General features: G+C 40.3%; 1 protein-coding gene across 2 annotated transcripts in view; it reads left to right on the top strand.

Annotated features, from left to right (window-relative positions):
• vps13c (vacuolar protein sorting 13 homolog C) overlaps positions 1 to 17,793 on the top strand; it is a 78,858-nt gene that overhangs the window by 2,095 nt on the left and 58,970 nt on the right. The window contains exons 2-6 of one of the 2 annotated variants that reach the window (XM_061247097.1): positions 1,146 to 1,189; positions 3,495 to 3,537; positions 8,077 to 8,172; positions 9,751 to 9,783; positions 14,533 to 14,634. In XM_061247097.1, coding sequence (XP_061103081.1) covers positions 1,146 to 1,189; positions 3,495 to 3,537; positions 8,077 to 8,172; positions 9,751 to 9,783; positions 14,533 to 14,634 — 318 coding nt within the window. The remainder of the gene's footprint in view (positions 1 to 1,145; positions 1,190 to 3,494; positions 3,538 to 8,076; positions 8,173 to 9,750; positions 9,784 to 14,532; positions 14,635 to 17,793) is intronic. The other variant, XM_061247098.1, reaches the window with a different exon arrangement.

Raw genomic sequence — 17,793 nt, 5'->3', positions numbered from 1 at the left:
TAGTTGCAGTGGATTCACAGAATATCTGATCTGATAATTCTGCAGGCATGGTTATGAGCCCAGTTCCATTACCCTCAACCCACCCTACAATGCTAAACATCAGGCAGGTTTTTAGGCTTTGACTGTAGGTATTTCCATGTGAGACATACATCTGTTCATCTGATCAGTTAAAAATTGGTTCTTTGCTTTCTCCTTATTACTGTGACAAAATTTGTTATGAAGTCCACTTAATAATATAAATAATGAAGGAAATGCTTGATTACATAGCAGATACAATACAAGCAGGTGTTTGCACACAGGTGCGGTTCCTGAGTTAAATGCTGGGCGGGCCCATTTGCACATTATTTTTGCTACTGTGGCTCGATGGTTGTCGGGGATTGTTTGGTAGGAGCTCTGTTGAATAAGACTGCAGATTTTTGCTGCTGGTGTTTTGATGTTTCATGAGGAACACTGGCGAAGATGATATTAGCATGGAAGTCTGAAGGAAAGACATAATCAACTAGCCTGGGGTAACTGGCTGAAAGCTCATACTCCTCACTGTAATCTCCATGCATTAGCTCACGACACGAGGCGAAAGAGACAAGTGACTCTGAATCCGATTACTGCAGATGTCTTCAAGAACAGTCCCTCAAGAGGGGTCGTATGATTGCTGTTTATTTTTGCAGTTGCCTCGATATATGAAACATTTAGACACATTCAATAATTCTTTATTTATGCTGTATCATAAAGGGCATACGTCATTTGGATGTCCCTTACCATATATGAAAATTAGAGCCTCTTTTTGGACCTGAAGAGGTAAAAATAGACAACCCTTCCCCAGCGCCTGAGGTGTAAGGCTAACGTGTCATTACTGCTGAACCAGTTGTTTCTTCTTGACCTTTGTACATGTTAAAGATCAAGAGAAAGAGATGTAATCATTCTCCAGCATACCTCATCCGGTTCTGTTAGTTAGCTGTTAGCCTAGCACTCTGGATCAGCCGGTTTTCAAAGCTAACTTTCATGCTAAGGTTGTGTGTGTGTACAGTACCCTAAAGATCTCACTAAAGACTAGTATATTGATGATGGTGATATGTCAAAGACTTTATATTATTAAGAATTAAACAACATAACTGCCATTTTCAGTTACATTCATTTTTTCTTTGCAGGAAATGTAGTTCTGGAAAATCTCCGTGTTAAGGAAAATGCATTGGTAAGTAATTGGAGCTAAAGCTGTCTAAACTGCTTTGCATTGGGAGTGATATGTCCATGCCTGCTGTGATGTGCTTCAGATAATAAAGGGGGGTTTGTTAGATTGAATGGTTTTAATAAGCTCCCTGATAGAATGATTTGGGAATTGCAAAAAGATGATTGCAGATTGTCATCTTCTTGGCACATAGGGGTGGGCCTTGCATAGCCTATTTTTCCATATAAAGAACTATGTTCAAATACAAGTGTCATGGGGTTAGCTGTAGAGCCTCAGACTGGGTTTGATCCTGTGAACATCTGGTTAGAAACTGTTACCTAAACAAGCCAAACCCCTTTGCAGGATAATCCTCATGAGATTTACAAATCTGATGTTTCTCAGTTAATCCAATATTTTTCAAAAACAGTATGGCAGAAACTAATGGATTATCATATTTTATTGTATTAAGATGAAAATCTGCACAAAAATGCTAACTCTTGGGACGTATTATAGTTAAGGAGTGTACCACAGGGCAGTAGTTACACAATGTACGTATAGGTGGTTCAAGGCAATACACAAAACTCATTTTCCTTTATGTTCATTCCCAGTCCTACGACGGTATGATAGCCAGCTGTTTTATTAGTAGTGTAAATGTGTAAAGAACAAAAATATTAGATAGTATCTACAGCTGCTTGCTAACTGTGCACTATGAATGGCTTCAGATGGAAGAAACTTAGCTCCGTAAGTAACAAATACAATTGTGAGATGGGGTTGCCACATACCGTGGGCTCCAGAATTATTGGTACCCTTAATAAAAATTGAGAAAAAAGGTTGCTTACAGTATAATAATGAATTAATTACTGTATACTTAATGGATACTTATCTATATTTAAAAAACAATATACCTTTATTTCAATACATTTTCATGTTTCAATGTTTTTTATTTTATAATCTCAGTTTTTCTGGAAACAACAGGTGCCAAAATTATTTGCACCCCTAATAGTTATTGGAGATGAAATGAAATGAAACAAAGTGAAACTACTTCCGGTTCCACTAGTATGACAAATTATGTAACAAGCATGCAAAATCCCTTAGCCAACCATCAGCATACCACTTAGCACTGTAAGTAAGTAATGAAAAGGTATAAAATATATGGTATGGTTGCAAACTTTCCAGGAAGAGGATGTACATGCATATTATCCCCACGGGTTGTCAGGAAGGTGAAGAACCTGTGGTCTGACTGAAGAGGTGGTATTTCAAGGATATCAATGATTCTGAAAAGTACTGCATTAAGGAATGGTAAAAAATCCCTCCAAATGTTTTCTCTAACCTTATCACAAATGATAGGATAAGACTTGTGGCTATTATCTTTGCCAGGTGTGTTTACACAAAGTATTAAATCAGGGGTGCCAATATGGAACCAGTTGGGGTTTTTTTAGTGGAATGGATGGATACATGGTTATCTGCCATTATCGTTCAGAATTTAACTGCTTATCTGTTTTTAATTTTACTTGCACGCAAGATGCAAGCATAAATAACTTTTGGAGATGCCGGAAGGTGTATTTCCATCACTAATTAGCAAAGCTAATGCTGCTTCCATCTGCAGTCATTCATAGAGGTAGCGCGGTTAGCATGCAGCCACTAGATATTGTCCAATATTTTTCCACTGGGTGCACAGGAATGAAATTAGTATTGATCGTAATTTCCCTGAAAGTGGGACTATCCCTTTCAGAGCTTTCGTCAGGCAGAAACATTCTGTAGATTTATAGAAAGAGCAGTCGAGTGAGAGCTTGCTCTGACAGTTCAGCTGTGCTGGCTGTTGGTCATTGCTTTGGCGTTACTGTACAGCTGATTAGCAGCAGCCCACTCACACAGCTGATTAATCGAGGTGAGATCTGTGAATCATTTATTGGCACCGCACTTGTAAATCAATTTCACAGTTTGCTTTGAATTAGGCCAAGACCAGAGCAGCCCTGTGACTGTAATGCTCTAATTGCAGTCTGTCTTGCTGTAAATAACAACTAAACTTCTTCTGACGTTTGAGTAGGAAGGAACCTGACAACTCTGTGTCTCTGTGTAGAACATACGCATTGGCAAAGCTGCATAAGTACAGTTAATATCACTATCCATTTCAATCATTATTATTTTTATAATTTTCATACTTATAATATAAGTTCTGTGGTGATCATTATGCACAGTAGCTATGGATCCCACAGATACCAGTGTCCTGTCCAGTGCACCTGATTATTGTGCCTTACTTTTTTGTAAGTTTGTAAGTACACCAGGAGACATGTTTACACTCACTCACTGTGCCCCTTCTTTCCTCTGACAGAGTGAGCTGGATGTTCCATTCAAAGTGAAAGCGGGCCAGGTTGGTGAGTATCGCTGTGTTGTGTTTATTGTACTGGTTTTCTAGCGCTGGGATCTCCAGCACCAGTCCTGCAGGACTGCAGTGTGAGCTGACTCTTGGTGGTTCAGTCTAGGAGTTGGTGCACTGCCATGTCTGTCCGACCAGCCTTGTGCAACCTTACACGTGTGCTTGTGACAGTACAATTTCCAGGAAGGGGAATCAATGAAGCTTGTTGTATTGTGCATTGATTTGTATGCATGTTCTCTCAAGAGAGGCGAGAGACTTTCTTCTATTCCTTTCGTCTTTAATGAGCAAATGCATACACACACATTTGACTCTTTCTCTTGCTCGCATGACGCCTTTAGTAGCCTCTGGCCATACTTTTCTTCATGGGTAATCTTTCTTTGGAACATGAGATCTGTGTGAGTGTCACCGCCCCTCTGTGTCTGTGGTACAGACCCCATTATTGCTCTGACATTGCCTTTTTGAGTGTTTTTCTCTTCCCAATGAGATGCATGTTTATATTATATGAGTAAATACCCTGGAAGGCTCTCTGGGAGGGTTGTGAATCATGGGCTTTGAGTGTGCATTCTGTTTCTGAGCCCCTGTGCCTTTTTACCAGTGAGAGGCCTGGTCATATTGAGTCAATGAATCACTCACTGTGATCACTCACTGTCATTGCTTCTGCTCAGAACCTTAACATTGCCTTGTTGATGGCGATTGGGAAAAAGCAAACTATAGTTATTTCTCCTCATTTAACTGATGTTTGATGTTCCAGGTGTTCGACCGCTTATCTTTGACTCACTAAATTACACACAGTGCTTCTCACTTCTGCTGTTTATTAAAGTGACTGTAAAGGTAAATCTGTGTATAACAACATACCACATTGAATTGCATTATTATGGTGCAGCATTGCAATATCAACTTCAATTTCCATCTATTTATACTGTATGTCGGTGGAATTTATTTCCACACTCTGAGGTATTGGGTCAGGGTCCTTCAAGAATTCAATGCCCTAATGGTCAATATTTTGTCTCTTTGGTGGTGCAGTGGATAACACCGTACCTCACAGCAACAATGTCCCGGGTTTGAGTCCCGACCAGGGGGCCTTTCTGTGTGGAGTTTGCATCTTGCTATGTTTCAGCTCTTAATCCCTGCACTGACATTATCCCTCTCCCAGTCTCCATCCTACTCCAATACAGTTTACCGGCCTGAAATGTGTTATTATAGTTATTTGAATGACTTTGCATAGATATTTGGCGGATATGTTGTGGATACATTCCTCTGTGATAATTTATGCTTACTTAAATTTTTTTCAGCCACTTTAAGCCACTTTAAGCTTTATTGAATTTTGAACCTTTGAACCATAGCTAAATTAATATTCCAAATTCATAAAAATGTCAGTATAGGCTGATTTGTGTTTTTTGTGACTGGGGAAAGAGTGGAACAGAAGTTAATCTATGTGTAACAAATGTAACAGAGTGGAACGGAATGATAGTTGAGGTTTCTTTGATGTCATATCTGCCTGATGTTTTAGTGACTAATATTTTCAGAAAAGTAGCTGAATTCGTATAAATAGTTCATACAATAATTGGCTCAGGTAAATGCTCACTGCTTTGCTAATGCTGAAGGACTTGTTCTTGTTGCAGTAATGTGACTCATGTCCAGAAGTGAATTGTGACCAGTTATGACCAGGCATTTCATGGGGCAAAGAATAATTGGCTGTATTCTTGGAGGGAGGGTTTAATTTGGCGGGATAGAGTTCTTGGCCGGGTGTCTGCAGTTTGCCTGCATCCTCTCTGGAATGGCGGCTCTGTTTTGCTGGCAGACTGCAGCTTATAATGGAGGGGTGACCACAATACTGTACAATGAGTGTTTTCATGCTCACTGATAGTGCTCACAGCTTTTGGAGCTTGCTGTTTAATAATGTCTAAAACTAATTACAGCCGTGACCAAGCTTTGAGGTAATAGTTTCATCTCATTTGTGGAAGCATAGAAACATCACAGTTGCCCAAATCAAATTAACAACATAGCAGTCTGAGACTGAGAGCAGACAAAGCAGGCAGCAGAGCAGATGTTTATGTGCAGAGCCGTCGAGCTGATGGATGAGAATGGGCAAACTTTTATAAGCAAGAAGATGCATGAGCTTTTTTGAGCTTCCTTATAGCATCTCTAGTCAGCTATTGTTGCTAGCTATTGTACGTATGTATGTTTAGCTGCACTGCTGTGAGCATCCCCTGATTTATGGAATGCACAGTCCCATTACTGAACCCGACCCACTGCAGTAACTTTGTCCTTTGTTTGTTCTGCAGTGTGAAGAACTCCCTTGTGGAGTGACACAATGAACAGTTATTTACTGCAAGTTTCTCAGGGAGTGGCCGGGATTCAATTCTGAACAGTTGGGTTGCACATCACAGCATCAAAGCCAGTGTTTTAACCACCTAAATATTTATTATTACATTGTTAAGGTAGTAATATTTTTTCAGGTTTTCACTTTCAGGCACTGACTGAATCAGAGATGGGTGGATGGATGTAGTGTTATGTTTACCATTTAATAATTTTTCGTCCATTCAGAGTAAACCCAAAGCAGGGTGCCTGGTTTCCCAACGGCCCCGGGCCTGCAGTCCACTCGGCTTCCCCCCTCAGGCTCCTCCAGCTGATCACACTCACGCACTGCCCCCTTCTGATTGGTCAGAACCCACCAATAGCGGTTTCCTCTTTTCTCTTTTGGAGGCCGGAGAAGGCCTCCAGAAGCCATTAAAAGCAATTTAAAGGCCAGAGTAAATTTGCACAGGCGTCATGCTGTAGACTGATGAAGCGGCTCAGTCCCAGTTCGGCCTGTCTTCTGGAGAGCCAGATGCTGGTGTTGCCAAGCTACCTCATTCGTTTCAGTGCGGCTCTGAGTCTTCGCTGAAGCCTAAACCCTTTGATCTTCCTCTTGTAATGTCCTGTCTACCCGACCTTCCTGCACTTCTTATCCCTCTAGTGTCAAAAGACGGTTACAAAAATGAATTAATAAATTGTAATTTATTGTGAGCCTGTTTTTGTACTACTTGCCACCAGTTATTGCTTTCACAAGCATGCCTTCCTAATTCTGAAAATAAAAAATCTTGGTTTTAATGGGCAAAGAAGCACACAGTCAGTTTAATGATAATGAAAGATGTTTCTTTTACTCTTTTTCTTTTAGGAATAAATAAAATATTTGAAAAGTGATTATTCACAAGACATGAGCTGTGAAAGGCCAGCTTACCTTTCCAATTCACTCAGACCTGACATTTTGCTGTGTTATGTAATATGTAACCTTAGAAGTGGTGTTTTGTATTCTGAAGGGTTTCCTCTGAATTGTTTTGTTTTACCGTCGAGAATGTGTGGGGTGTTTCTACTGAGACTGACTGGATTTTTATATTAAGAGTTACACCCTGATGCTCATTTCTAAATAAATAATGTATTTTTAGGAAGGACGTTGAGACACAAAAGCTGTCCTTGAAAGCTTGTTCCGGTGCACTAAGCCACAACACGCAGATCTGATTTAGTATTTCAGTATTGTTGAGGTCTTATTGCATTATTGAGGCTATTCCTTCTGTTACAGATTAAACATATTGTGCAATTGACTGGATTGTGCAATTGACTGAGCCTTAGGTATATTAATGTAGAATTACGCCTAGTTCAGAGTGAATCTTGTTGGCTTTTTATTTGCTTACCCTTCACCCACATAGACATAGTGTTTTGTAACATTGTGCGTGCTTCAGCACTTCTTTTTTTGACTTATTTGACTTCTGCTGCTGTAGTCTATCCACTAATATGTGGTTATTTGCGTTCCATGGTCAAAGTAATTTTAATCACATTTCTTCCTGATTCTGACATTTGGTCTGAAAAACTGCTGAACCACTTGACCATGTGTGCATGCTTTCATGCATTCAGTTCTTGCAACATGATTGGCTGATTAAATATTTACATTAACAGGCTGGTGTACAGGTCTACCTCATAAAGTGCTCACTGAGTGTACGTGTGTCAGTTGGGCCATTTCAGCTATCTCAGTGTTTTATTTTCTTCATTGAAATTTTTTATTTTAGCATTTTAAAGTTTATAGAATATATGTTGTCTACTGCCTCAATTTATGAACATGGCATTGTTTTCTTATGAAATTACTAGTTTTATATTGTATGTTTTCTGTTGTCCCGATAGTTCCCATATTCTCATGGATATTTTATGATAATTGGATGCTCTGGGAATTTGCAGATTACATTTATTTCACCCTTGTGACACCAATGATCAATCAGTTGAGGATGTGTCTTTTTAAAGAGTAATCTTCTTAATGCATGGCCTCTGATGCTTAATTTGATGGTGATGATGGTGCCTTGCACTTACCTCCTGCACGTAGCACTTTGTCTTAATAAAACATATTTGTACTATCGCTGCCTTTTTACAGGATTTTACTTCTACATTATCAGTCTGTGTCACTTTGTCGCTCGTTGTATTCTTTAGCCTTATGCACCATTCAGCCTGGGTGCACATCCGCCATTTGCATTTCAGTATTGCGATAAATGCCCTAATGTTTTTCCAGGTAAGCTGACGCTGAAGATTCCCTGGAAAAACCTTTATAGTGAGCCAGTGGTTGCAACGCTAGATGGTCTGTATCTTCTTGTGGTTCCTGGAGCAAGTAAGTACTATTAATAAAAACCTCTCCTCTCTCTATATACCTTCCTTCTGGAGTGTGTAGTCTTATCGCTTATCGCTAAGAGACAAGGCTATACACGGCATGTTCTTCCATTACATGAAACCACCTTGAAAGCAACACGTGGCTACCACAATGCTTCACAGTGGGCACAGATGTTTCAGGGCTCCTTTGTTTGAGAGGGAGAGTCATTTTGTTGGAGAGAGCGGCATGACTCAAGATCTTTGTCTTTTAAATGATTGTGCAGTATCTTGTTCCATGTCTCTGACCAACATAAAAATTATAGGAATTTATATTTTCTGCTTTCTATCAGAACAAACCCTGGAACAACGGAAAATACAGTCCCCTCCAAAAGTATTGGAACAGTAAGGCCAATTCCTTTGTTTTTGCAATGCACTGAAGACAATTGGGGTTGAGATAAAAAGATAAACACGAGACGAGAGTTCATAATTTCAGCTTTTATTTCCTGGTATTTACACCAAGATGTGTTAACATTGCACCTTTGGTATCAGACCACCCAATTTTTAGGTGAGCAAAAGTATTGGAACAGAGATCATTTCAGTAAATGAAATTAAATAACACTTCATATTTGGTAGCACATCCCTTGCTTGCAATAACCGCATCAAGCCTGCGCCTCATTTACATCGCCAGACTGTCGTCCTTTGTTGTGCTGACAGTGTGCTTTGGGTCATTGTCTTGCTGCATGATGACGTTCCTCCCAATTAGTTTGGACACATTTATCTGTAGGTTGGCTGACTTCTGAATTCATCCTGCTGCTACCAACATGAGTTACATCATCAATAAGCATTACTGTGTCTTGCTTTTCTCCCAAAGACACCTGTCTGGTCTTCATCTTGGTTTATCTTTTCCAACACAAATGCAGTCTTCACAGGCAAAGCCCAAGGCTAAAACCAAGAGTAGAACTATTTATTTTTTTAACCAATCAATCTAACAGGACACATCTGGACAACAAGAAACACCTGCCAATCACATGATCCAATACTTTTGCTCACCTACAGATTAGGTGGTCTGAAACAAAAGGTCATATATTCTAAGTTGCTTAACAAGTCTAGATAGAAATACCAGGAAATAAAAGCTGAAATTCAAATCTGTCATCCCAATACATATTTTGACCTCAAACTCAATTGTCTTCCGGCAAAAACAAAGGAATTGACCTTGCTGTTCCAATACTTTTAGAGGGGACTGTTTATTGAGTATTTCAGAGACTCTTAAGGCTGGTTTATACTCTGTTGCTTGAGTGAAATCACAGAATGTTCTTGAACGTTCTGATGTCGCCCGACATTGACTATGGTCGTTGTTTAAGTTAAAATATATTTTATTTAAGCAAATTTCCCTGCAACCAGCAATGTCGCCTGACAGAGTATAAACCAGCCTTTACAGTATACACACTGGGTCCAAATATACTTTCAGGTAGATTCCATTGTTAAATTGTTAATGTTCAAATGTTACTTGACATTAGAAGGTTAATACTTTATTTTCTAATTAAAGTATTACTGCTGTGAGAGAGCTGAGAATAGATAGTAATAATATTTTGTATTTCAGCTGAATCTGGTTTATATTCAACCCCATACAATGGTAAGAGTTCTCCAGGTATCTGGTCTTAAGGTGGTGGATGGTCCATAGCATCCAATCAATCATCCTTCCTGGTCGTTGGGTGGCCTAGGCCTTTAATTTGTGGGTGTATGCTAGCCAATATCAATTTCGCATTTGTTATTAACACTTGTTACTTGTCCTTATCCTTGTTAGTTTGTAGCCTCTTCCATGTTCTTCCGAACTCATTGGTTGGGACTATCTTTATATGTCTGGGAAGTTTTTGTCTTCTAAGCCAATGTAAAAAGTAGAAAAAAAAAAAAAAACATAAAACAATCCTCAACACCATCCATAACATGCAAATGCATGTAACTTTCTCTTTCTTGAGGTCTGTGGTGAAGCTACTCTCACTTTTGCAGAATTGATCAGAACTGAATGCTTGCTAAGAAGAGCCCTCAGTCACCTGGCTTATGAGGCAAACGCTTAGCGAAACCCATTATCTGTCACCTGTGAAGCGGACACTTTAACGAGTAGTGAACATTTTTGGAATGTTTGTTTTTATTATTTATTTTTATTAATTTTAAATTCGAAGTCAGTGTTCTAGAACTCCATTGCATTCAGTTACCAGTAGTTATACCATTGTTATATCCGCGTTAGAATGTTCAGTGAAGGACATTTTGATCGCATATTACACCTTAAAGGTGAAAAATACTCATAAGCATCAATGCAATTCGCCTGTATTTTATTTAACCTGGAGAAAATGAGCTAAACTTCCAACCACTGGGTGAACTGATAAAGGGTTGATATTCTGGGACTATGTGGGGTACTACATCTGTGAAAATTTAAGCACTGTTGCTGTCTGAGTGATTTTGAAGGTATTCATACAATACGAGTGTTACCTCAAGGGGTGTCACATGTTTTCTAGTTATACTAACAATAAGTGGTGGACTCCACCATATGATGTAAAATGCATTCAGAGGTAGCTAATCAATTCTTACTTGTCATTTGTTTTTCACACTATACCTATTGAATGGCGAACAGTCTTTCACAACTATGTGAAAGAAGGGTTCTTGAATATAAATTTTCACCCAAAGGGTCAGTTATGCAGAAGCTATGGCATTTGCACAGTGAACACCGCACTTCATCAAATGGTGTTGAGAATGTACAGCTTAGAATGGGCCTGCTTCAGGTGCAGAGTGTGAAGTGAAGCCAGTGAAGGCCCTAATAATTAGACCATTATATATTTGCTTCCAATACACAGATACCAAGGGTTACTGTACATTTAACATATTGCCTATTTACAGTGCCATGAAAATTTAGACATTTTTATATTGGTATTTTTAATTCCTGAGTATCTACATTGGCATTTTCAATTGTTGACACATTGAACAAACCACTCTTGAAGCATACTGTCAAAAATACTTTTTGTATAAGACTAAATTGCATAATATTATCCCACATGACTCTTCATATTACCAGGATATGATGGCTTATTGTTTGCATTTCATTTGAAATGTGACTTGCTGTTTGTTTCTTTTTGATGCCTCTCTATCTCAAAAAGGAAATTGACAATCAGCAACTTCCTGTTGCTTTTAGCTGTAATGACCTGCAGTTAAAAGTACAAGCTCTTCATAGACCTCTTCACTAGACTTTTAACAAGACTGGTTAATGATTACCCGACTTTTAGTGTCTCAGTCATGTGGTAGTAATACACCCAGAGAAGCTTTACACTTTAACACTGTGGTGCTGGAGTGTTATTACTAACCCCAGTTATCACCCACAGACCACCATGTTTGTAATGGCAGTCCGAATTACGGTATATACTGTAATATAATGATGTCATGGGGTTGGCCGTGTGTGAGAGATGTGAGAGCGTGTTGTGAAATAGACAGCGGGACAGCGAGTGAGCTGATTTAAGAGGATCTTAAGAGTGTTGAACTCCAGCCGGCGTCCATGTGCCATATTTGGCACATTGGTCAGTCCGGCAAGGCCGTGGCGTCTGCCAGCGTCTTTGACAGCTTAGTTACAAACAGCTGCGCTATCATTTTTAAGCCATTTTCCCCACCCCTCCCCTCCTTTTTAATCACTGCATTTCCGCACTCAGGAAGAGCCCAAATCAAAACGCACATCGCAAGGCTGTTATCCCCAGCTCCCTGTTTTGATTTTAATTACTGATAATAGCTGTGTTTCATGGCTTAGCAAACAAATGACATCAGGCACGTGTCCATCTTTCAGATTAGTGTAAGTGTGCGTATTTCTGTTTTGCCTTCAGTTTAGAGGAAGCAGTAACAGACATAAGGCTTTATGTAGATTTTTTTGGGGGTTTTTGCATAAGGTTTACTCTTGGATGTGGTGGGTACATGTCTTATAGGACTTCCTCCACATTTACATTCTATGTTTGTATACAATATCTCTTCCCTAACAACATATTGTCAGTTCTTGTTCTCAATAGAAACCAGCTTGTGACTGCCCGTTATAATGTGTGTCACAGCTTTTCATCAGCTTTCTGAAATGCAATATTTTTCTAAAACTGAACGCCTAGTTGTAAGTATACAACATTTGGCCAGTACATCAGAGCTTCCTGCTTCAGCACACCCCAGGAAAGAGGAAATGAAAGTGAGCTCTCTATTAGCTTGCTAAAACTTTGTTCTACTCAGAGGCAACTTCCCTGTTAATGGTGGGAGATTTAGAGAGAGAAAGGGAGTGAAGGAGATGGAGAAATGGAGAAGGGGAAGTTCCCCACAGTGTTGCGCATTAATCATCTGGAGAGTCCCTGCTATATATTCATGACTTGAAACTGCCATGCAATGAATCTACAGTCCTCTCCAAAAGTATTGGAACAGCAAGGTAATTTACTTTGTTCCTGCTCTACACTGAAGACAATTGAGTTTTAGGTCAAAAGATGTACATCAGATGTCATCTGAATTTCAGCTTTTTCCATTTTTTTCCCTGGTATTTTGAGCCATTACATTTTTACTCAATTGTCTTCAGTGTATAGCAAAAAACATTGGACTTGACCTTGGTGTTCTAATACTTTTGGAGGGGATTGTATAAACATGCAGGGGATTTAACAGCTCTTCTGTGGGAGTATTGCATGGGTATTGGAGTGCTTGGGGCTCCATGGGGAAAGCGAAAGGGCTCATATTGCCAGCTGTTGCCAGGGGATACAGGCAGTTTGCTTCAGACCAGTGGCAGACCTGAATATTTGATATCAAATGGCTGACATTATACCAGTACACCCATTAAGCAAATGACTAAAGATTTGGATCATATCTTATCTTCATTTCACTGTTGCTTGTAAACTATTAAGTCCAGCCATCTGTCAGGAGGCAAGCTGGGTTCAGAAGGGATAGCTAATCATCTGCGCCTGCTATGGTATCCAGTGTATAAAGATGACTTGAGTCGTGAGTCAGGTGGTCTGCTCTAGTTACAGTGAGTTTTGCCGTCAGTGATGAAAGCTGTACTTTGTTGGTGGTTACAGGTTTAATGGTGTATGGGTATCATTGTAAGAATGTATAATTAGTCACTTTTTACTTCTGACTAAAAATCTGTGTTTGACAGTAATGAACACATGAGGTATAGGCTTACTGCTTAGTGAGTGAGTAAATCACCCCAGGGGCTCTCATCACATCTAGGGAGCCTATTGTAAAGCCTAAGCAAGCTCACTGCTTCTGAAAGGCGGAGGGTATATCCTTAGGGAAGATATCCCTATACCATTGGAAAGAAATAGGATACTTGTTCTGTAATTTCTGTGGGAGAAAAACTAGTTAATCTGGTCCTATGTAGCATTAGCCTCACTGCGACTGTGTTCTGTGATCGCCTAAGCTGTCTTACTGTGCCAGAAGGATACCAGCGTAATGGCTCCCAGTCAGGGCTGTGTCCAATGAGGTGCCACCCCTATTTTTCCACAAGAAATAGCGCATCATTATTGACTAATACAATGGTTGGAGATACTGTGGCCCCCCTTATTCAGTCTGTGACCCCCTGGTAACCTGTGTGGTGTGTTCACAAACAGCCTTTCTACCTGTACTATGTCTTTGAGCATTATAGTCTGCCTACTTCCGTTCAACGGGAAACTACATCCCTAGGAATGACTGTACTATTCATAAATCAGCCTTATAAGGGTCGTATACCTTGCAGGGTTTTTGGTACAAGCGTAATTTGGCCTAATGTTTGTTCAAGCACTACAGGTAACTGTATTGAAATATGTAAGTAATATAATAACTACTGCAATGATTATTAAGTATATAAATAAAGGGGTGACATGGCTCAGGCAGTGAGAGCAGACGTCTGGCAGTCGGAGGGTTGCCGGTTTGATCCCCCGCCCAGGCTGTGTCGAAGTGTCCCTGAGCAAGACACCTAACCCCGAAATGCTCCTGACGAGCGGGTTGGTGCCTTGCATGGCAGCCAATCGCCGTTGGTGTGTGAGTGTGTGTATGAATGGGTGAATGAGAAGCATCAATTGTACAGCGCTTTGGATAAAGGCGCTATATAAATGCCAAACATTTACATTTATAAATATGACATATATAATTGAAAGTTACCAGAATTTTCACAGATCTGCCAGAGTGTAAGCCTTAATATTTACATTACTTTACGATCACTTAACAGATTAATATTTTATTTATTTTATTTTTCTTCCAGTCCCAGAGCTGCGTGATTGAATTTGGGGATTAAACCGGTGCTCTGATCTGAGGCAATAAGTTGACATTGTAAAAACGAGGGAATGTCAAAGCGACGTCTGTAAACGATGCAGTGTGTTTTGATAATATGTGAGCTCTGATTCTTTTGAAGCCATTAAGTACGATGCGGCGAAGGAGGAGAAGTACAACCAGGAGGCCAAGCAGAAGGAGCTGCAGCGCATTGAAGACGCCCTGCTGACGGCCGCGCGCAGAGGTGTGTTCCTCCGTCCCCCCGACCTCGTCCGCCGCCTTCTAGCAGCTTCTATCAGTCTCTCAGGGCTTTCATTTCCTTCAGCCGCACTGCTTCTATTCTTCACCGCAGATCCGACTCACTCTGTGCAGTCTGCTTATAGGCCCAGTACCAACAGCCCATTTCTTGCTTTGTCACTAAAATTGTGAAATGCCATCATATTCAATGCTTGTCATGGTGCTCTTACTTGTGGTCACCCAGTTTAGCTTGCAGTCCCTATCCTGCCGTACAAGTGTAGAAATGCATGTGTATGTACCAGCCGATCAATGTAACATTTTGATGGAGTAAGAAAGTTATGTAACTTTTTTCTGAACGCATGGTAACACATTGAGGATTCTGTATCAGGAAAGGTGGATGGATTTCAACATGAAAGATTAGATTACCAGGAAGAAATTATACTTACAGACACAGAAACGGATGCAAATGCAAATTTAAAGTTGTCATGCAAATTTAGGACTGAGTGTATTGCATTACAGAGCTGTGGAAGAGCAGAAGACATGGTTTATGCAGCAGACATGATTACATGTGGCCCAATACACATTTAAGCATTTAGGATTTCTGCATGAGAAGATGCATTCATTTAGGTGTACAATATTAGCCTTTATTGGTCATGCTTGGTAGATTTCAATCAGTGTCAACATTGAATTCGATGTGCCTCTGTCTGAATGGCAAAAACATTGACGATTCATATAGTTTCCTTTCTTGTTGATTTTGTTTGCTTTTCCAGTTAGCCTGTAAGGACATTTTAAATATTATTAGTATCTGTACTTACTGTAAAATCAAATCGCTTTTCAGGAATGCTGTCCTGTGTAATCAGATGGTAACCGACCACCGTAGATTTACTTCTACTTTCTGTTAATCAGAATGTGAAAATGTGTATGTTATGGTCAGTAATGGCAGTGCCAGCAATGCAGAACATTACAGAAAATGGCTCTGGTGAATCTCTATGGAGGAAGAGAGGGCCTTGCATTAGGAAGGGAGGGAAAGGATGCTACTTCAGTCGATTCAAACAGGACCATAGAGGTTTTATTGCTTGTGTGGCATTGCTTGTGTGGCACGCTCACAACCATGAATCAGGTTTTCCTAAATCTATCAAGTAATAGAAAGACATTGAGGTGAACCATTAAAGACAATATGTAATTGCTAACTGCTGCCCTCTGTATGGAAATCCTGATTTGCTGTCATTAGAATTTGTATTCTATAATACGCACAGTTACCCAAATTGAATACAGAACTGGATCATGCCTTTATGATGTCCCATGACGCACATGTACAGTATGAATGGGACCGGTGTTAGACTTACAGTGACTCTTGTTGTTTGGCTGAGGCTAGATGAAGTTCCTTGGAGATCAAGTGTCCCACTCACCTTGGCTGTATGTTCATTAGTAGTAATAGTCTATAGGGAAAAAGAACGTAACTAACGCAGTGGAAAGTGACCATCACATTTAAATCTCTGTGAAATGACTTCCGGAAGTCTACTCGCCACGCTAGACGTGCTGAATGCTTGGCCATTTGTGCGCTTTCATGCACAGCTAATGGGAATGCAGCCTTTAGCTGTGAATCAATGGGCAGCTCCCTGAGAATAGCACCAGTACCTCATTTCACCACTAGATTGGGAAGGCAGCCACAGACCCTGAACAGATTAGATTACTGGTAGAGCATACAGCCAGTTCTGTCCTCAACCTCTACATCATATTTTCTTGGTTTGCTAGTGGCTCTAAACATTAATTACCACAATATGTGCTTCACAGATGTGTTAGAGTGCTGACTCATATGAATTTATAATTGCTTCAATGTGAGATACCTAGACTGAGCAGTATTTTCTGTATGTCATCTCTTGCTCTCTTATTGGTGCAAGCCTGGTGAGGATATACTGGTTCAATCAACCCTTCAGTCCTTGCAAGACAAAGAGCTGTGTCTGCTATGTGACGCGGTGTCACCCATACAGATCGAATGTAATACTTATCCAAGAATAAGAATAGCATTATTCAATGATAGCTTTATTTAAAATATAAAAGCTTGATGACCTTAGAATCGACTCATTGTTGGTGTGCCTTCATTTGTGAGATATGGCGACCAGCGTTTGGCTTCAGCTGTAATTAGCTGTGTAGTTTTTTTGACAGCTCCTGTATCAGTGATGTGAGAGCTGCTGTTTTTGCATATTCTTCCTGATTGGATTCATACCTTCATTCTCCCCTCATTCTTGAATGGTTCTATTTATGATGTAGAACAGAACCGAGGTTATGACCATTTGAATGTTTCGGTCCATTTTGGTAGAAACACGTTACATAGATTTTTAGATTTTGTCTGAATTACTCTGAAATAAGAGGATTTGTTTCTCTGTACAGACAAAATATAAATTGTATGGTATTGATTTGTATGAATTCAAGTTCATTCAGTTTATACAGAACTGATGTTTCCCTGCGCAGTTCCAGTCTCTCAGTCCAAGATTAGTCCAAGGTCAGTGAAGTCACAGTAATGGAACAGAAGTGGTCTCTCAGTCGCTACACTAATGCAGTAGGAGAATGGTGGAGCCATTTACAGCCCTTGAAAAGGTGAATTCAATTATTGCCATTGAATCCCCTTTCACAATGATTCTAACCTGCATCCCCACCTCATAATTTCAGATGAAAACTGGCTCTTAGAGCAGTCCTCTTGTAGTCGGAGGGTTGCCGGTTCGATCCCCCGCCCAGGCTGTGTCGAAGTGTCCCTGAGTAAGACACCTAACCCCCAAATGCTCCTGACGAGCTGGTCGGTGCCTTGCATGGCAGCCAATCACTGTCAGTATGTGAGTGTGTGTATGAATGGGTGAATGAGAAGCATCAATTGTACAGCGCTTTGGATAAAGACGCTATATAAATGCCAACCATTTACCATTTAGTGCGGTTCCTCTGGAGTGCGTCACCGTAGATCCGAGCCCTGAGAGTCTGGTGCATGCGGACGTGAGACTGACCGCTGGCCGCATGGGTGGCCGTGCTCTGTGTGAACGGGTTTAACCCCCGTGCTCTCTGCTGTTTGCCTTTTGTGCTTACGCTGGAGGAAGGCAGTCAGTCAGGGGAGTTCTTGTACAATCTGGAGAGCTATGTGTACAAGGAGCCACAGCAGCACGGTAGGTACAGCGCC

Source organism: Conger conger, chromosome 6 (assembly GCF_963514075.1).
Source record: "Conger conger chromosome 6, fConCon1.1, whole genome shotgun sequence".
NCBI lineage: Eukaryota > Metazoa > Chordata > Actinopteri > Anguilliformes > Congridae > Conger > Conger conger.
This window is presented reverse-complemented; position numbering and strand designations above follow the sequence as displayed.